The following is a 20,668-nucleotide window of genomic DNA, read 5'->3' on the forward strand; positions in this document are numbered from 1 at the left end:
CAACATTATCTTCTCGCACAATATTAGCTTAAACGTTACGACTCAGCAAAACATTTATATCTTGCTAGTAATAATAACTAATTAATTGTTATCTTTTGAGCAATTATTAGAAACTCTTTAATGCAAACATGAAGATGATACATAAGATTAAATGTTGAGACGAAAGAGACAAAAAAAAGTAGAGAGAAAATGAACCATCCCTCATATAAAGAGTAGCCTCTATATAATCTCTAAGAGAAAAAAAATAGATTGACTAATTAATAGGTAAAATTACTGTGCTACAAATAGTAAAGATACGATATATTATATATATCATCTTTTAATTAATAAGTTGAAATAAAATTAGAAGCGACGTCTTCCTCTGTTATATTATACAACTTGCTTGTAACCATCATGATCCGCCCCTTTGGCGGTGACAACTGTCAAACCCTGAAAGTTTCGTAGGCCGTGCGGAGTGGTGGTGCAACGTGCAAGCGGCCCGTAGGCTCTCGGTCACGGCAAAACCGGCTGCCCAGCTAGATGATGGGAAGTAGTTTCGGGCCAGAGATTGTTCGAGAGGGTTGGGCTCCCACCGGGATGGGCCGTGATACCAGTCGGCACAATAAGTGTTCGGACACGGTTTTTTTAAGCACACGGGTGGATGTCCATCCGTTACTTGCATGTCATCTAAATAGTCATCAAAAATATAAAAAAACTGATAAGATAGATTAATATGAGTTATATCATTTCACAAATATGCAAATTTAAATTCGACTTCTACATGTGGTAACAAAAATAATCGTAAATCTACGTATACTAGTTTCAGTTTTTTTTTTGCTACAACTTGTAGAAGTTAAATTTAAACTGGCATGTTTGTGAAGTAATATAACTCACATTAATCTATCTTATAAAATGTATTCATATTTTTTAATGATTATTTAGATGACATGTAAATACACGAGTGGACATCCACCCGTGTGCTAAAAACAGTTTCCCACGATGGTTCTCCAGATGTACAAAAAGATTGCAGTAGCTCAGTTAATCGTGTCCAACATGTCGATTGGACTTTTAGAGCTGCCACTGTTGTAAGCTTCGATTCGATTGCAACTAGGAAGAGTGCCAAGCTTTTGATTTGATCGCAACTAGGACGAGTGTCAAGCTTTGATTCGATCGCAACTAGTAAGTGGCACCGACGTGACAGCCTCTGAACCACATGAAGCTCAGTTGAATCAGTCCAACTCCAGTTTCCCATGATATGGCTCTAGATAGTAACCAAAAGTTCACCAGGCAAAGCTTGATTATTACACACTGATGCTGTAAGTGAATAGTTTGAGAGCAAAAAAAGGTTGCAACTCCTGTAAGATACGTAAGTAGTGACCCTTGCATTGGGACAACTTTTGCTCAAACCAATGGTCAATAGATCCAAAACTACTTTGTTAATAGCACCTGGTTGAAGAAACATGCTTATATACTCCATGGTCCCCTTCAATAATGGTAAAACGAGGTCCCCACATCCTCGGATATGTATCTTCATCGTCGATAAAGAATGAGGCACAGGATCATATGCCTACGATAATGGCACATTCCATCAATCCCGACGACAAGCAGGAGAGGGCCTAATAAATTATCATTATAGGTATGACTGGCTAGCCAGATTAGTACATATTATCTTTTCAGTCATAAAAACGCGAAATGGGAAAATGTAGTTGATCTAAGAAATTCGTTGTGATAATAAAGTTGTGGATGCATGTACTAGTCATTGCTTACATAAGTGATACATTATAAACACCCTCTAGATATTCAGGAATTCAAGTACCCAGTGCCGACATACACTTTCAACATCATGACAAAAGAAAAGCAGGACGAGTACTAATTTAAGTCAATACTCTCTCCGGTCCAAAATATAACACGTGACCAATTTACTCTGATGTTCCAAAATATAAGACGCACATTAATTACATTGCTACATACATTGGCAAAACAATAAACAGAAACAAAAATAGATAGTATGTATTGGCTGGTTTGTAGTACTAAATGTATGAATTATGATTAAATGTTTCTTGGTCTTTACATATAAGGTGGTTGTGTCTTCTATTTTGGAACGGATGAAGTGATAGCTTCCTTAGTCAATAGTAGTTGTTAAGTCCGATGAAGGTATATAGTTGGGAAATCAGCTGGCAGTACTAGCAGCTCATGCAATAATATAATCCACAAGTGAAAACCATTCGTATGTTCCACCTCATCCCATCAGTTATTTTAATAACTACTCGACATTTAGAACATATATAAAGGGCGCAAGAACAGATCAGCAGCGAACAGAACCCACCAATCCACCATCACAACCAAGACTACCCGTTTGAGTAAGCACGCTCAACTTATTACTATCTTACACGTCAGGCTCATTTGAACACATTTCGTTTTCTCATGTTTTCTTAGAAGTTGATGCATTTCTGTCAATCATGTAAAGTAGTATAATTTTCGTCTATATTATGAAATACTCCCACCATGTTCCGTGGAGTTTGTGAGGCTACTTTTTTTTTTCTTGGAACAATGTTCAGACTGACATCTAGCAGTGTGCATGTGTTCTTTCACTATTTTATGTTCAACCATGACACAAATGATAAAAGCTATCATTACTCCATTCTTTGTATTTTGCGCATTTCTTCACATATGTAGTGCATCGGATGCATAGATGCATACACTCTAATATAGATTTCAGAAGGTGAATGTTCTACTAATTATTTGAATCTGCGTTGATCACTAATGTAGCTTTAAGAAGTTGGATGTTCTTACTAATTATTTGATTTTGTGCTGATCACAGCTTTAAACTCTCAAAAACGAGAATTCAAGCCGCAAGCAGATGGGGCAAACGGTAAAATTTGGGAGAGTTCCTTTCAAGATTGGCTTCTCACATTCACAGTCCCGTCCAAAGGTGAGCACTTTGTTCTTTCACATGTTAGGTTAAACTCTTGCAAATAGAATATAAGGATGTCACGATCAAAATTTCTGGAATCAAATACTGCTTTGACCTAGTTGTTTGGCAGATGAAACGAGAGATTTTGAAATATAAGCACACAAGGTACATAATTTAATAATTTAGTGTGATTACTCATGCTTCACAGCAGGATCGATGGAAAGGAAAATCGAGTGAGCAAAGAAGCCTGGAATCATACAACAAAACTTCAGAATTTCCATATTGTGAGAATCTAGAGGGACCAGAGGACAGCCGACAAACTGCACTGCTTCTCTCTGGATTTCAGAACCTGTCTTCCTCTGATATCTTTCAGCTGCTATCCGTGGATGTATGTATACCAAAAATAACTTATTACTACCTTCGTCCCTAAATGTTTGACGCCGTTGACTTTTTAATACATATTTCACCATTCGTCTTATAAAAAAATTTACATAATTACTAATTATTTTTATATCATTTTATTTGTGGTTAAGTATACTTTTATGCATATATATATAACTTTACATATTTTAAAAAAAAATTTCAATAAGACGAATGGTCAAACATATATAAAAAAGTCAACGACGTCAAACATCTAGGGACGGAGGGAGAGTACGTATAGGTTTTCAAGAATTATTCAGTGCTCCACATAAATTGTCATAAAAGTACTGGCCACGGCATACCAAAAGTACAAAAGAAACGATACTCTTAGTTATTTGTTTGAGACTGTTTAGTAATAGTACCAAATCTAGAAATCAAATGCACAATTTTGACATTTCATCCATAATACCAGTATGCTTTAATTAACAGAACATTATGCTAGAATACTCCTGATGTGTATGACTATGCAAAGTTCATCAGACAAAATACTACATGCTACTGAAACATGTGTTTTTCATTTTTCTTAGAAAGCAATATACCACAGTAGGTTATTTATGTGACCGATGCCTGACAGTGTATCCAATAGTAGAGTCAGATAGAAGGGTCCTCCTTTGTTTGGGGGGGGGGGGGGGGGGGGGGGGGGTACAAAATACTTTTCCCTTTGTGATATGCATTATCATACTAATACTAAAACGTGATTTTTTTAAAAAAGGAACACATCAAAGTTTGCCTGGAATGGAATTAATCTATTAGATGTGATGTACAGCCTTCATTCCATAAGATGTGTCATGGAAGAGTTGCAGAAAGTGAGTTATCAAAATACAGTACCCATGTGGGTGTTCTAAATTTCTGTAGAGTACAAGTGCATGCTTTGGCAACGGTGGATTCGATCAGGGCAAGGATGACCAAGGAAACCATGAGGGGAACAACACACACAATGTCAATAAAGAGATCAAACAAACCATGGATGGAATTCAGGTAACGAGTTTGCAGTGCTTAAATGTAGATTCTACAAATAGAGAATTGATCTAACTGGAACTTCTTTCCCTACTGCATGGTATTAATTTCAAGACTCTGCTCTCCAGTGGAAAGTCTCCACACGCAACATATCAGAAAATCAAGACTACGCACACATCCTGTGTAAGAAAATAGAATACACTACAACGTTAAATTTTTTTTCATTTGGGATCGACAAATGCCATGATGTGCAGATGACTGTGGGGGGCGTGGTACAATTCTTCAAAACTAAATTGGCAAACATGGTACAGAGGGGATGTGGAAGGAAGAGAGAGGACATAAGGCTCCAAACTGCTCAGATGCATGCAGCCCTCTCAGTTTCAAGACTTGCTACAGCAGTTGCACGGATGGTTGGTAATTGTCATTCTGAGTCAACCGAGGCAAACAACACAGTCATGACTGGCATAGGGCAAGATGAACATAAGAAAATGCATGCTGCAATTGCATCTGCCGCAGCACTGGTGGCAGCCTCATGCGCTGAGGCTGCAAAGTTAACAGGAGCTAGCAGAGAACAAATTTCGTCAGTCATCCACATGGGCATGGAGACTAGGGCACTAGGAGATTTGCTCATGCTGACCACCAGCGCGGCAACCTGTAAGGCCAACAGCAGAACCAACTCGTATTTCTCTATATGCTATATACTATGTAACTGTCATCAAACTTGGTTCTTTTACTGCAGGCTTAAAAGGAGCTAATGCCCTTAAGACACGGAACTTGACAATAAGCAATTATGCCTTGGAGGACCATATGAGTCACCAGAAAGGTGTCCGACTTCTAATTCGAACACCTGATGGTATATGCCCAATTACCTCACCCATGAAACATTTCATTCCATTAAATTACTTCATGTTCTAGGGATAAAAGATGCATGCAAAAAAGAGTTTTTATTTGTTGTGTATTCATGCAGGGAAGCTCCATACCAGGATTGTTTCACTGCATTGCAAGAATGACAAGATTATTTTGAACTTAGGGAAGGAACATAGTTTGACAACCAGTAAAGAACGTGAGTCACATTTTATTATCTCCTTTTTAAGTGCAGGACAATTAAATATAGGTAGTGAAAATGTAGTGCCTTACCTTTGGCTTGAAGATGTGGCTAGGCTAAATTGATTTATCCAGTTCTTTAATCGCTCACTTCCTTCCAGATATTATTTTTGATGAACATGGTGGGACAATAGACTTCAGCTATCCAACAGATGGACATAGCTACCATGCAATTAACCTCGCAACATCAGGTGGAAACATTCAATTATTATTTGAAGAACATGAACAATACAGCACCTGGAAGTCATTCATCAGATACCTGATAATCAGCAAGAGATCAAGGCTATCCTACTGAGACGTTTGTATGAAAACATGACAATACTCACGCTTTAATCTCCTTGTAAACATTCCTTATAATTGAACAATACCAATAATAAGAATCATGTAATAGAACTTAATAGTTATTTCACCAAAATGCTGTCAAGGGTAATGGGATTCGAGCAGTTCATTACTAAAATATTTGGTCAAATGATGAGATCCATCCCTGAAATTATCGTCTCAACATATTTGTTCTATACTATTTTGCAATTGTAGCTAACTGATAAAACTTCCACTGAGTAAGCCACATTGAGACGGTAAGATTGACTGCAATGCCTCCCCTGCCATTCTCACCTTAGCATTAACATCACAGCAGCCCTTTTTGCGCGTTTGAGAGGAAATTTTGGACTGTTTCCAAATTACAAACTAAAGGGGGAATTTGTTAATCAGGTAAACATTGTGTTGTCGAAAGTTATCATCATATTCAATTGCATGACAGTGTTGACTTGTCACCACAGTTTTAAGAGTTAGAATATTTTCTGAAAGGGAAGTGTTTCAGTATTTTTTAGAAATTAATTTTGCAACTTTTCATAGGGAAGTATTTCTGTAATTTTTAGTGGTCGCAATAAATAAAACAATTCCATTTCCTGTAAGACACCAGCCCATGAGCAATTCTAAAAGCAGAATAACATTAAAATTGCAAGACCACTATGAAAAGGCAGTAGCACAACAAACTACTCGATTTTTTATCAATGCAATAAGCCGAACTTGCCTACACAAATATAATGCCGTGCTCCTTGATGGTGTCGATGACGATACCGAGTTTTCCCTCTATCCTCTCGTTCTTCTTCGGTTCGAAGGACATGGCGAAGACGTCGGCATCCATGGACCTCTCGGCGATGAGGCGACCGATGGTCCTGCAGGCGTTCTCGTCGATGAGGGAGGGCAGCGTGTTCCTGAGGTCCTTGGCGTTGGTGCTGGCGACGGAGATGACCTTGCTGGTGCCCCTGTGCACGACCTTGGCGTGGACGAAGCGCTTGGAGAAGAAGACGTTGAGCAAGAACGGCCGCATGTACATGTCCGTCCGCTGCTTCCACGACTTGCGGTTGGGCCTCTCCTCCGCCTCCCTCCGCGACCGCCGCGTCCACGCCGCGCGCACCACCAGGGACGAGCGGTTGCTTGGAACGGGCGGTGGCGAGAGCACGAGGTGAGGAGCCGGCGGCACGCGCGAGTGGGCGATGGAGGCGGACCAGGAGAGCGGCGGCGAAGGTCGGAGAGAGGGCGTAGGTGCGCGGCGCGCGGGGAGAGCGGCGGCGGCGGGGAAGGCGGCGGCCATGGGAGCGTCGGGCTAGGCCGCCGACCAAGCGAAGCGAAAGAGTGGGAGGTTTTACACGAGGTAACCTTATCCTCTTAAGTCCTAACACAAAAAATGATTTAAGCGAAATTGTATTTTTTTTGAAAAAAAAAATGTGCCATCAAAGCATCGCAAATTTGGCAATTGAGATATTTGCTTTGTGAATAAATATATATTTCCATGACATGGAAATTTCGCACATTTAAATTAAAAAATAGAATCAAATGTGCATGTTATTGAATGCATTTACATAATTCATCATTATCCTGCCGAAGCTTGACGCAGTAATACGTTCTATCCAGGGAAACGTGCATTAGAGGTTGCTAGTTGCCCGTTGTACAATGAACACCGATCCACGATACGGAGTATCTACCATGTATGAATGTACCTGAAGGCTGAAGGTGGTCTTGCCTCTTTTGAAGGCCAGTATTTCAGTCCAAGAACTTCAGGATTACAACAAAACAAGACATTGTTTGTTCCTCCAGTGAAAATTGAAACACCAATTTTCACGAGGGATTTATCCCCATTCCCCAATAGTCCATATCTGGATTGCGATTGACCGAGAGCATACAGCCATCAGGAAGGTTAAACATCTGGATTTTTTTCTGTGCCAAAAGGCAACAGGTAGGCAAATGACTGGATTAAACGGCCAGTGAACGCAAGAAATAATGATTGGGTGATGCCGAGGGCCTCCTCTTTTCCCTTCTCTGTTGGCATCTGCTAAACAAAATTTCCAAGTTACAAGTCTTCCCTGAACATAAACGAGGGAATGCATTTCTACATCCTGAGATCCTAGACTACCAATATACATACATGTATAGAAAGTACCCAATGCCTCCATTAGTGCATACCAACACCCTCAAAGCTTGTAGGTCAATGTGACCACTTCAAGCAAAAAGCTTCGCTCCCACCAATCGCCATCAAGCTTGCATCGGTTCTGTGTGGCCGAGCGACTCGGTCTGCATCCCTGGGCTCCTGCCATAGACAATCTTACGTCCTGTTTGAAGAAAGGGCATGCCATCCAGAGCAATCTGTTCTTATGTTGTCATCCGATGTCAGTGAAGTCTGAAAGAGGATCCAACTCCTCAATACAAGAAAGGACATCAGAGTCATATTGGTACGGAACAAAGTCTGTGTCAGCCTCTTGAGGAAGATCCTCAAAGTGGGTGAATTCAGAATCATTGATGCCAAAGTCAGATAGGGACTGGGTAATGTGGAATTCAGATGAGTTATGCAGAAGTTGACCCGGAATCCTATGAAAACTATTTGTAACTGGGCCTTCCTGTGGTTCAGTAGTCCTTTGAATTTTGGATTTGGCAGGCCTTCCAGATTCTGACGATGCTTTCTGCTTTCCTATGGACTTTGAACCAGATTTATGCCGACCAGCATCACATGTGTGGAAAGAAGATGAGGCCCAGTGAGAGCCTTCCCCTTCAAAACAAGTTTCTGATACTATCCTGTGAAAATGAATTGAATGATGCATTATCAGTTCATGTAACAGAACCAGGCTAAATAATAGGAAGATCAGAAAAAAAAAATCAAAGCAAACTGTGTCATAGTTAAGAGGATTTTTCAGGTCCTAACAACACTAGTAGCACGACAACAAAGCAGACTTGTGTCAACAATTACCTGAATCGGTTCTCAGCATGTCTATAAGAAAGTGTGGACAGCAGTGATTGCTCCACTGGTTCCATGGCATGTTTTAGAGGTTCCGGTTCTAGTACGGACACGTTAACTACAGATGGAAAGTCAGCCTCATAATCACACTGATCTGTCAAGAAATCCAGTTCCAGTTCCAAATAGTTACGGCGGGACTCATGATTGTTTGTTGGAACTACCATTCTTGGACATTGAGCCTGAGCATCTGCGAGGGCTGTCCTTACTAGATTAAAGTTTGGTCTGAAGTTTGCAATGGACCAGTTCTCACTGAATCTACCAGGCTTATGGAGTGTATAAGAGTTACTCGTAACACTCCGGGACTCACGGGCAGACTTTGATCTCCAAACAGATGAAAGGACAGCCATGAAATGTTTCTGGAGAAGCAACTCATTGTTAGGAAGTTCGCTGATTACATTGAGCAACATCTGAGTTTGATCCTGGAAGAGAATTCAGATAAGATCATCAAGTTGTGCGCACAATAAGGTTGAATATAAACATTATATTTGTTTAAAACACAACAAAACATGCAAAGTATAGCCAACAAACATCTGTATGGGTTAGTGTTCCAAATTTGATGCAAAGTATAGCCATAAAACATCAAATGTTGTGTCAAGCTTAGCATTTTATACATATATCCACATACTCTGTGTGGCCAATAAACCAGATATGGAGATGGCGACTAAAGTTGTTGTTTCCATTTTTATAGAATTTCAAGATTACAATGGATCTACAAAAAGATCGTGTATTTACAACTACAACGGAATAGTATACAAAGTCAACACAAATCATTAAATAGAATTTATGGCTACACAAACCGTTGAAGATAGTTCTAGACCTGGACCAAGGAACTAGAATAATACACAATATTGCAGCTTGGCAGTTGGCAGAGGTATGATCACTTGCTTATCAGTCAGATGGAGGACTGTCCCCAGCAGATAATGGTTTAACACTTGTAATTACTGGCGAAGAGATCCAATGACAAATTAAGTTTCTAAAAACGGTCACTAGGAGTTAAAGATTATGGTATTTTACTAATTTAGTGCTTTTATTCATGACCCAGTCTGTGGCATGTTCCAAATTTGAGTCACTTCTGACATATTGATCACGTGGCATGTTTTCAATTTGAGTCAGTTCAAACTTATTTCAATGAGAGAAATGATGACAGTGATAACTAAATATGTAGGAACATAAAAATTGTAAGCATATTGAGAATTAGCCACTAACTAGACGGCAAGAGTTAACTGACCTCAGATACTTTCAAGATAGCCTTCCCGGTCCCAGAAGGGACCTTCTCACTGTTTGAATTATCTGTTGCTGATAAGATGTGCTTGCAGACTAATTCCCGGAATCTTTCACAGCAATGCACCGGATGACGGTACCTTCCCCTATAAAATGCACCACCTGGTACAGCATGAAGAGAATCACTAGCCAGTTCCCAAAGAGGACCATACTCATTTACAGTTGCACAAAGAACGGCATCTTCCTCAGTTGTCCATGAGTCTGAAGCACAGTCTCGGGACCATAGGCTCTTCTTCTTCAATCTCTCTGGCTTGATTACCATGACACGTTTTACTGGCATGAATGGAATGGAAATTCGGCCATCACTCTTGATTCTTGCCGCCGATTTTGGATCAAAATCATTAAGTTCATCTTTAAACTTAAGCTGTTTGCCTTCAAGATGTTTGGGTGATAAGGCCTCTGAAATGAAACTTGATTTAGGGGCTTTCTTGAGCTTCTTCAGGCTTCTGCTATTGTTGTTCTCATCCTCATTTGTTGACATTGCCCTCCTACGCTTGTTAGAATAATGATGTACTGATTCATCACTCATTAGCTCTGGTGAGGGTGCATTGTCATCAATGCTCATAGTATCTACAGATGTTTCCTCAACCATAACCTCTGACTCGGACGACAAACGTCCTTTCTTCAGAGATTTGAACTTTGCTGCCTTCTTCTTGTTCTTTTTTGACTTTTTGCGTTGAGCGCTGGCAAAGATTGACAGGAGCTATTTATTTAAGGATACAGAAAATAGATGAAAAGCATAGACACATCTAAAATTAATTGCATGTCATCGTTTCTTGCTAATGTTTAGGATGCAATACACTTCAATAACAAGCATCATTTCATTTGTATTTTCTAAAAAAACGATCGATTAAAGTTGAAAATGAATGGTGCCTGTTGTCAGCTCAATAAAAACAAAGGAGTATACATCTCTACCCACTGAGAGCCAAAAAACAAGCACACACCAAAGAAGTTAAAGCACGATATCTCATTCTATACCTCATATTATCATTCTTTTCCTCCAACTCTTTTGCTGCTTCGCGGGCTTGTTTTTCTTGCTCCTCCAACAACTGTGGGTATTACATCAGGTGACATAATTAGCTACTGTCCACAAGGAGAAAACAGAAAAGAAGAAGTATGAACTGACCTGTTTTTGAGCTAGAGCCTCAACATGTTGCCGATATGCTGTAGTAGCAAAATCAACATCCCATGCTGCAATTAAAATGATGCGTCAACACACCAAAGCATAATATGAAGGATGGATATAGCAGATAGAACTACCTAACACTAAGTTGCAGAAATCAAATATGACGTGAAACATTTTCCGCAAGTACCATGGACTGTATGGGTATCAGGTAAACACGACCATCAAAACACTTACACTCGTAAGAAAGCGGTTCCTGGTCTTCATCAATTTCTGCTTCTAAATCTTCTTTGAGTTTTTCAATGCGTTCAAGTTCCCATTCTTCCTCTTCAACATTGACTTGATAGTTTATAGCAGCTTTATCAATTATTGGATCCCAGAGTTCCAAAAACCGCATGGCATATCTATCAATTGGTCGGAGCTGATTTTCAAAAGACGAACTTGCTTGACCAGCTGCAGCAGCTGCAGCAGCCATCTGCTTAACATCAGCAAGCATGTCAATATCTCCATCCCCACCAGCCAAAGTTATAGCCTTTTCTTCATCTAATTGATTCATCGATAAAGCAACATGCTTGTCCTTCTCCAATTCAGAACATTGGTTTTTATGCTCTTCATTGGTGTGTTCATCATGCTTAGCATCCTCCTCATTTACAAGATCCTCCTCCTCAAGTCTTCCAGCAACCTCCTCGCTGAATTCTTGATTGTCCACAGCCTCTTCCTGCTCCAGCTTCTTGAGAGCCATATAGTCAGCTTCATCTTCTGCCTGTCTAATAGCTGCCTCAACATCCAAATTTGACAGTGCCAAACTAGTTCCATTTGAGGGTCCAGCAGACATAGAGCAATCTTTCTGTTGATTCTCTGCGTGAAGTGAGGAGTGCCCAGAAAAGAATTCCATAGGATCAAGCTTCTTGAAGAACTCTGTATTGTAGCTACCACGTTGTATCACTAGATCATCAAGAGCTCGCTTCTGATTGGCTTTCTTGAGTATATTCTCCTCTATGGTGCTCTCACTAATCAGTCTATAGATGTGAACTTCACGAGTTTGACCTATCCTGTGGCATCTGTCCTGGGCTTGTTGGTCCATTGCAGGATTCCAGTCACTATCATAGAAAATGACAGTGTCTGCACCTACTAGGTTGATACCCACACCACCACTACGAGTGGATAAAATAAAAAGAAAAAACTTTGGGTTAGTATTAAACCTCTGCATCAGTGTCTGCCTCTCTTCTGGCTGGGTTGATCCATCTAGTCGCAAATATGTATACCCATACAGATTAATGAATTCCTCCAGTATATCAAGCATCTTAGTCATCTGAGTAAATATCAAGGCCCTGTGTCCTTCTGACTTCAAACGCCTCAACAAAATAGCAAGTTCTTGCAGTTTACCACAGTCAAACTGGATCAAACGCCTGTCAGGAAAGTACACTTGACGGCGAACAATCGCAGGCCTTATAGGGGAGAAAACAGGAGAAAACTCATTCATACATTTTTCTCTGTATGCTGGTTCAATAACAGGAGACTTCCCTTTGCTGCACCAGAAAAATGGTGTAGGTGCCCGTGCAGCAGGAATTGCAAAAGTAAATGACTCAATAAAATCAAGCATTTTCTTGAAGCGTTCCACCGATGAAAGAACAAGATCCGCCAGGCTTGATGAAAATTCCATGTGGCACAAAGGATTGTTCTTCTTCTCAAGTACATCAGACACAGGATGCTTTATGGTCAAAACCTCCCTAATATTTGTGCCATAAACAGGCCCCTTCTGGCATCTTACCCTATTCCACCATGCAATGGAAGCTGCTCTTTCCTTGGCTTCTTTTATTCTCTCCTCCCAAAGGGAATTCTGAATTTCTTCAAAAATATTTCTCCCATTCCTTCTCTGACCATCATTACTAGAACGAGATATCCCTGAACCAGAGCCCCTGCGGGTTATGCTTGGAGGAAAAATGGCAGCGACCTCATCTAACTCCCAAGAGGTCATATTAAATTCATTTTGAGTAAATATAAAATTCATATCTGACAGGTCAACCTGAGAAAATGGGCCTTTATCAAGGACCATGCTAACAAAAGAGCTGATCTGCTTGTTGATCCCTGCCATGTCAAAAGAGCTGATAATCGGTCGACCTTCAAAAAGATCTGGATGGTTACAAACCTTTCTAAGTTGCATAATGATGCTAATCATACCAAAATAGTTTCCACTAGCCAATGTTGCCTGAGTCTCTGAGCTTGCAATGAAATCTTCATACAAGTTCCTTTGCCTTCTAGAAAGTCGGCAATATATGACATGCTCATGCTTCTGTGGCAACTGTTTCTCCACATCCCGTTTCAGTCGACGAAGTATAAATGGGCGAAGGACGTTGTGCAACCGATCTATAACTTCTTTGTTTACCTTGTCTTGGCCCTCTACCATGCCTGAAATTGGATTGCAGAACCAGTCCTTGAACTCTTGATGCGACTGAAATACATGGGGCATTAAAAAGTGCATGAGAGACCAAAGTTCCATAAGGTCATTTTGCAGAGGAGTTCCAGTTAAAAGAATGCGCCGCTTTGAATTAAAATTTAGCAAAGTTTGCCATCTTTGTGATTTCCAGTTCTTTATCAGATGAGCCTCATCAAGAATGAGATACTTCCACTTTTTTCGCTTAAACACCTTGGAGTCTTGAATAACAAGCCTGTATGTTGTGATGCATACATGGAAGTAATTTGGTTTCATCCAACCCTGACGTTTCTGTTTTCTCTCCTTTGCACTTCCAAAATAAGTCAGTATTTTAAACGCAGGACACCATTTGAGAAATTCAGTCTCCCAATTTAGCATAACACTGGTTGGCACTACAATAAGATGTGGGCCCCATATTCCCTTCTCACATGCGAGGTGTGCAAGCAAGGAGATGGTCATGATCGTCTTCCCCAAACCCATTTCATCTGCTAGAATTCCATTCAGCCTCTTTTCATACATAGCAACCAGCCAATCCAGTCCAATGTGCTGGTATTCTCGAAGAGAATGCTTCAGAAGAAAAGGGAATTTTGTTCGCACATTTGTTGTTGAGAAAGTGTTACCAGTTGGTTGTGCTGATCTTGCAGCAGCTGCAGCATCAGCAATTACATTGTCGCTATTATCTCCATTGGGCATCGCTTTAATATCAGTTACCTCACCCTCTTTAACAGCACTTTCCTGTACAATAGGCTCCAACGTTTCTATTTGTAGAACACTACCACTCACATTCTCAGCTCCCAGCATGTCTGTTGTATCATTATCTTCAAATGTGTCATTGTTCACCTCCACAATCTCAGCAGATTGATCCCTATTCACTTCCATGGTCTCTGCAGACTGATTGTTGGTCACTTTCACGATATCTGCCTCCACAGACTCATCATCTACAGACATGTTGGTTTTAACATCCTCAACTGATAGTGCAGGTGAATTTTCCAATTCTGTTGTGTCATCATCTGCATAGCCATCCTAAACATAAAAAAGGCATTACAAATGGACCACAGTAAAGAGCAATTAAAGAAATAAATAGAAAGTCAGCAAATACCTTTTGGTACCTCGCAAGAAGTTCTTCAAGTGGGATCTCACTCTCTTTCTGCAGTAACTTAATCTACATATTAAGAAAAATAATACCAAATCAGAGTTAGAAGAATATCACCACGAATATGCACGCACAAGAGTGCCACTAGGCCATGCTGACAAAATAGTAGTTTGAATAAGAAATAGTAATTGGATACTCTTCTGTACCGGTCCAAGTCTAAATAAGAAATTACTTTTGCATCAATCCTAGGTAACTTGACTGTATACACTCAAATGTTCAACTGGATGTTTTGAATGTATGCCCATCCTAGAGCAAGTTTGTTGTATCACCAAAAATTAGTATAGCTTAAACTGAAATCTGCAAAATCACTCTCTAGTTGTTGACCATGATACTTCCGATTTTGCAATAGAACAGGTCATAAATCAATTGTTTTATTGAGAAATGCATTCTACTGATAACAAAATCATGAACTTGTCGCAGCTAAAATTTGCAGTGTGAAACGTTCAATAATAATGCTGATCAGTTCTTAGAATCACCTCTTCCAGAGGATCAGGATCTTCTTGCTTTGCCAACTCTTCCTCTTCAGACAAAGTAGCTTCATCATCCTGTCAAAAAAAGATTAGTTTATAGTTGCATAAGAAAGATCTACAAAAAGAATAAGATGGACCGAGACGATGCAGATGCTAGTCCATGAATGGATGTTTCCAGTTTTGAAAAACCTCCACGCAATTTATGGTTGCAGAATACATAGGAAATATGAAAGACGGTGAGAAAAGCAGATGAAGATATTGCACGCTACCTTTCCATCATCATTGGCAACGTAATCTTTGTCATCCTGAAATTGGTAGGTGCATAACAGTTGTATACATTAGTGTGTTGCCATATAATCATATGTTGCCAAGATAATAATTGGGAGGGGAAAATAGACTTTTACTCGACAGCGAGAATCCAAAGAGAATGTACCCATACCCATGAATAATCATTGGTATTATGTTTGGAAATTCTAACTCACATCAACTTTAACGAAATTCATATTCCTAAAAAGGTTTATACCTGAAAATACTTGCTTATTTAGCTAATTAATCCCCATGTAACTGCATGTCCATCCATTTTAGTGGGTACTAATCAAGAGTGTAAATATAGCAACTTCCCCCACTCTGCCTTTTTCTTTTCTTTTGAAGCTACAGGAGAGGCTAGAGCAGTTAAACACTTAAACTATTCCATTTAATAGGGATAAGCAAGGTCCAGTCCAATCAAATATCTTATTTGCAAGCATTAGTTGGAGTATGCAACAAAACAAAGGGATTGACACTAAATAACCATTGACATCCTTTCTTCCCCACCCCAATACCATTTAGAAAACTTGGTCATGCAGCCATTGCTTGTTCGTACTTTCCAGTGTTCAAGAGATTTCATTGTATTGTTACAAGGCAATGGGCAGCTGCTCTTTCTGAGATATTTGAGTGAAATAGACCAAATGGTATTGGAATGACTACGAGAAATCCCAAAAGAGTAACAATGGTAATAAATGTACCTTTGCATCGACAGATGAGATATTGCCATTGCACTTCCCCTGAAAAGTCAAGAAAGTTTGATGGCGCATTCAGAAAATGCCTTCATATATTACACCAGTGACCCTGACCCACCCCCTGTCTCCACTATGTATTACACAAGCATAAGCCAAGGCACAAGGAAAGAAAGCATACGGTGTTCTTTTTCACAAACTCAGAGTAGGAGTGATAATCATCCGCTTCCTCAGAAGAAATGCCTTCATCACTTGAAGTATGATCAGATTCATCATTGCAGCCATTAGCCTGGTTCAAAGAATCTGGAAGAAATCATACACAACATCAATCAAATGAAAGGCCACCAAGGAGCCAAGTATTTCAGATTTCAAATACCACAATGGTGTATGAATATATAACCTTTAATCAAATTCTTCGAATCTGAGTCACTAAAAACATCTTTGCCATCTGGACTGCTTTCCCTGCTAACTGAGAATGCTTGAATTGATCAAATTATCAATTGAGAGCAAAGTGGAACAGAATTGATTCCTCCTATATGTGAAAGATGGTAAAAGAGAACTGTTTTTGGAGATCACCTTTGGCTTTCGTGTACAACTTGAGAATATCATCCAGTGGTAGATCAGCTTCTGCATGCAAAGCAGCCAGTTCCTCGTTGCGCTCAGCCTCCGTAATTTGAGCTTCATCCTCGTCAATAGTGTGTTCATCATCTTCCTGCAGCACAAACATACACAAGAGTAATTCAATGTCCTGGCAAAATGAAAAACAGACCACAAAGGAAAAGAGAAGATGTCCTATTGACCTATTGTATCTTTTTTGGACAGGAAAATATCTATTCCCTGCATTGGTATGCGCTAACAAAAGAGTAATACTTAACCATATCACACAATAAAATATTATTCACAGTAATAATGGTTGGTGCCAGTACCAGTATCTGTAGATACCTATAAGTTTTATATCCTACCCACGAACAAAAGAAAAGAACAAATCGGGAAAAAAAAATAGTGGCTTACTGGCTCTTCCCCCAAGGAGCTGTTGTAGTCATCATCCATTTCATCATTATCTGCAAAAACATACTGTTAAAGGCTAAAGAAAAAGGACAAGTATTTGATATATGAAGAATTTTTCATAAGGCTACACACCAACATCATTAGGAATTGATGCATTTATGTTCTCTTGTGCTAGTTCTTGCTGGGATCTTTGATTAGTCTGTAAAGATTCATTTTCTTGATTTTGAAGGAAGGACACATCCACAAGGTTTTCTGCCAGCATTGTTGAATATCTGGAAAAAGTTCACACAAATAACAGAAAGTTAGCATGCAGCCACAAACTTACTAAAAAGTCAAAAATTCCATAAAGAAACTAACCAATAATAGATGGTAGTACCTTTCAGTCTGTCCTAAAAGGAAATCCAGTTGCTTATCTAGGGCCTTTTTTTTCCTTTCCTCAAGCTCCAGTTGGTTCTTATAAAAAACCTACATTAAACCCAAATAACATTGGTTCAGTGTATTGGGAAATGGAGCGTCCTAAATGATACAGTAAGCCACCAAAGAACTTGCCAGCTTCTCTATTTTGGTCCAGAATTTCTTCACATCCTTAGAAATATTTAGGGCAACTTTTCTCAGGCGAACTTCTTCCTCCTATAACAAGGGAAAACCAACATTAAGACAACCTTCCGAGTATCCGGTTACATTTCCCCTCTAATACAGTTTATTTTGCATGTATATAAAGTTGCTAATAGCCTTCAATATGGCCAAAAGTGTAATAAGACAGCTGGAAGTGATGAGCTACTCCTCAGGATTCACATACGGTTCGATAAAGTCTGTTCTAGAGGTATAAATTTTTGCACTGTTGCCCAGTTTTTGTGGAGTCATAATAATTTGGTAATTAACAAGGAAAATATCTGTGCAAACCTTCTGTTTTCTCTCATCCTTTGTTGCTTGGTCAACTACACCCTTATTAGCTCTTTGAGCAATCTTTTTAGCCATGGATAGCTTCCATTTTCTCTCAGAATCAAACTCCTGCAATATGTTTAACAGTAACCAAGCCAAGGGAATAGAATAAGTGTATGTTCATTATAAAGCCATGCAACTTCACTCAGTGAGAGAAGGATTGTGCTCTATCAAATATTCATATCAAGTGACCTTTGCCAGCCAAGTCATTTCTCCAAGAAGATGATCCCAGTGAGTTTTTGGCCTTCGAGGCTCCCTGGGGGCTTCAAGAGCCTGCACATATAGGACAAAACCTTCATCCAGTGTAATACAAAGGAAGTGAAATAGATTTTCATATATATCCATAAGAACATGACATTTTTTGTTCATTTTCCATAAGAACAATCAAAGACAGCATTACAGAAGCAGCGAGTAAAATGTATGTGAAGATGAGAGAAATGGTACAACATAAAATGCAGCTGTTAAACAAAATACCGATGCTAAAAGCTAACCTTCTGACGTCTGGCTCTTGTCTCATGATCTAGCTTTGACCGAGGACCTTTTGATGCCATGTTTTCAATACCTTGTAGAGAACTATCTCATGTCTTGGGCATGTTCAGAAAACTTGTAACCAACTGTGAAGTAAATTTAGTACATGAGATAAAAGATCTTAACTTTTTTCAAAGAAAAGGTATTATAAAAAAGAGAAATAAAACGGTGAAGTCAGATTATTAAGTCATCCATGAATGGATGGTATGTTTTGAACTACCTACAAATTGTCCAAAACAAGTGCCTACACACATTTCAACGGGTACTCAAAACCACCGATCATCATCATAGTCACAATGCAACATTAATAACCCTCGTAACCAACAGAGCTAATTGACCATATGCGAGCTTGTACAGCCTGTAACGACATGGAATTCCTATTAGTACGAGTTGGAATTACCTGTGCAACCAATATGTAGCAGAAGGCACACCGCACCTCAGAGCGACACTAGCCAAATGAACTGAACTCGTGTTAAGCCCTAACACTATTTGGTCAAACTGATGAGTCGATCGAAGAAACGAGCACAGAGGCATCACACAAACGCTCAGCATAGCCACATTCTCACCATCCTAACTACATACCTACGCCGCATTACCTTACTCCCAATAAAACAATAAAATATCACCAATCTTATGCACCAAAACCTCAAAAACCAAACACCGCAAGCTAAAAGGCAGGCGCCCATGCCATCGACGCAAACCCCTGCAGAAATGCTAAACCCCCCGAAAGTGCAGCCCGGACCCAAAGCACAAGTAGGAGCCCCAAACTGCAGCAACATAGAGTCGAATCTACGAGGTAGTTTCCTCACCTCGGCAGAAACCCTACAAACCAGAGGGGCACCCAAGCGTGGCCCCGGAGTTCAAATCGGAGGGGGGCCCACCGCCCACCTCAAGCACCCCGCCGGCGTCGAACAACGGCGCGGCCTCACGGCGGCGAATGGCCCCCGTCAGGGAGCGCCGTCGGAGGGGATCTCAGGCAAGGGCCCTGGGGGGCGGCGGAGGAGGTCGACTCCGGCGAGCGGCGCCGGAGGCGGGGCGGCGGCGAGATCGAGGGGGGTCTAGGGCACGGGGGCTGCGGGGGGTTGGGGGACTCCTCCCCTCCGCCTCGACGCCTTGGGAGCTAAAACTCGCGCGGCTGCGAATGGACGGAAACGCCCCTGGAGGCCGCGCTGTGCGGGCGGCGCGCGTGGCGGCAGTCTGGGGATTTCGCGTGGGCTTTAGTGGATTCGGGTAGCTTTTGGGATTATTTCGCAGTTGCGGTGTGTCACGCAGGCTTGGCTTTGACGAGGAGAGGATCTCTTTATCGTTTTCTCCCTCTTTTGATTGCGGGGGACGAGTTTACTGAGCCGGAGGAAGAGTACGAAATCCGCCTGCGGCTGTCAAGCCAAGTTGTTGGGGTCGTCTCCGTGGGGCCCAGTGACAGTGAAATACGTACGTCGGTTTTAGCAGGTGTGAGGAGTACGGAGAACCAATCTGCTTTGTACCATGCTTGTTGGGCTTTGTCGTAAATGGGCCAGTACCTCTATGGCTACCAAGAAGGAATAAGTCCACTCTTACTCCCTCAAAAGTGACCAAAATAACCCTAAACCGTAAAACCGGATATTTCGATCCCGAACTATTCAAACCGGTGTAATTTGACTCCCTTGGAGGTTTTGGAGGAGGTTGCGCTGACGTGTCACTTACTGATAGATGGGGCCCACATGTCATACTGTCTTTCTTCTTTCGCCCTTCTCTCGTTCTCTCTCTTTCTCCCCCTTCTACCTAGCTATAGCTATGAGCCATGACCGTCACTGTCGTCGCCTCCCCACGGCCGCGCCCGAGGCTGACGCTGCCCGTGCTCGCAGCCTCTTGCCCATAACTGCCACTGTCGTCGCCTTCCCACGTTCGTGTCTGTAACTAACGTGCCCCATGCCTGCGGCCACCGCCAACGTCGACGCCTCCCCTCCCCGTGGCCGCCGTCATTGCCGCTTCAACTCCCATCGGCCGCCACCACTCCGGCCCACTCGTGCCCGCAATCGCCGCTTGATCCGTGCTCGGGGCCCTGGACCATCGCCGTGGTCCTCTCCCTATG

At 41.0% G+C, this 20,668-nt stretch overlaps 2 protein-coding genes across 8 annotated transcripts; both read right to left on the reverse strand.

The window, feature by feature from the left end:
- Nucleotides 1–951: 951 nt before the first annotated feature.
- On the reverse strand, nt 952–7,022 carry LOC102722093 (50S ribosomal protein L18). Of its 6 annotated transcripts, none has more exons than XM_040520842.1 (3): nt 6,405–7,022; nt 5,408–5,611; nt 952–1,595 (listed from the first exon to the last, which is right to left on the reverse strand). In XM_040520842.1, the coding sequence occupies exon 1, from the start codon at nt 6,966–6,968 to the stop codon at nt 6,405–6,407; it is 564 nt and encodes a 187-aa protein (XP_040376776.1). In that variant the 5' UTR covers nt 6,969–7,022; the 3' UTR covers nt 952–1,595; nt 5,408–5,611. The 6 variants fall into 6 exon arrangements, with proteins under 6 accessions (XP_040376776.1, XP_040376775.1, XP_040376774.1 ...); XM_040520841.1 differs by having other exon boundaries at nt 953–1,546; nt 5,408–5,552; XM_040520840.1 differs by having other exon boundaries at nt 953–1,546.
- A 124-nt stretch (nt 7,023–7,146) lies between these two features.
- On the reverse strand, nt 7,147–19,523 carry LOC102719457 (protein PHOTOPERIOD-INDEPENDENT EARLY FLOWERING 1). Of its 2 annotated transcripts, XR_001549637.2 has the most exons (22): nt 19,407–19,523; nt 18,561–18,683; nt 18,262–18,342; nt 18,031–18,138; nt 17,677–17,757; nt 17,504–17,592; nt 17,260–17,399; nt 17,131–17,180; nt 16,696–16,831; nt 16,520–16,588; nt 16,301–16,422; nt 16,129–16,167; nt 15,394–15,429; nt 15,131–15,199; nt 14,601–14,663; nt 11,305–14,524; nt 11,071–11,135; nt 10,923–10,993; nt 9,892–10,627; nt 8,616–9,082; nt 7,800–8,443; nt 7,147–7,703 (listed from the first exon to the last, which is right to left on the reverse strand). XR_001549637.2 is itself a non-coding variant. In XM_006647645.3 (21 exons), exons 2-21 carry the CDS (start codon nt 18,618–18,620, stop codon nt 8,032–8,034), a joined length of 6,114 nt encoding a protein of 2,037 aa, XP_006647708.1. In that variant the 5' UTR covers nt 18,621–18,683; nt 19,407–19,523; the 3' UTR covers nt 7,659–8,031. The 2 variants fall into 2 exon arrangements, 1 of the variants encoding a protein (XP_006647708.1); XM_006647645.3 differs by having other exon boundaries at nt 7,659–8,443.
- Between the last annotated feature and the right edge of the window lie 1,145 nt (nt 19,524–20,668).

Source organism: Oryza brachyantha, chromosome 2, assembly GCF_000231095.2.
Source record: "Oryza brachyantha chromosome 2, ObraRS2, whole genome shotgun sequence".
In the NCBI taxonomy this organism is placed as follows: domain Eukaryota; kingdom Viridiplantae; phylum Streptophyta; class Magnoliopsida; order Poales; family Poaceae; genus Oryza; species Oryza brachyantha.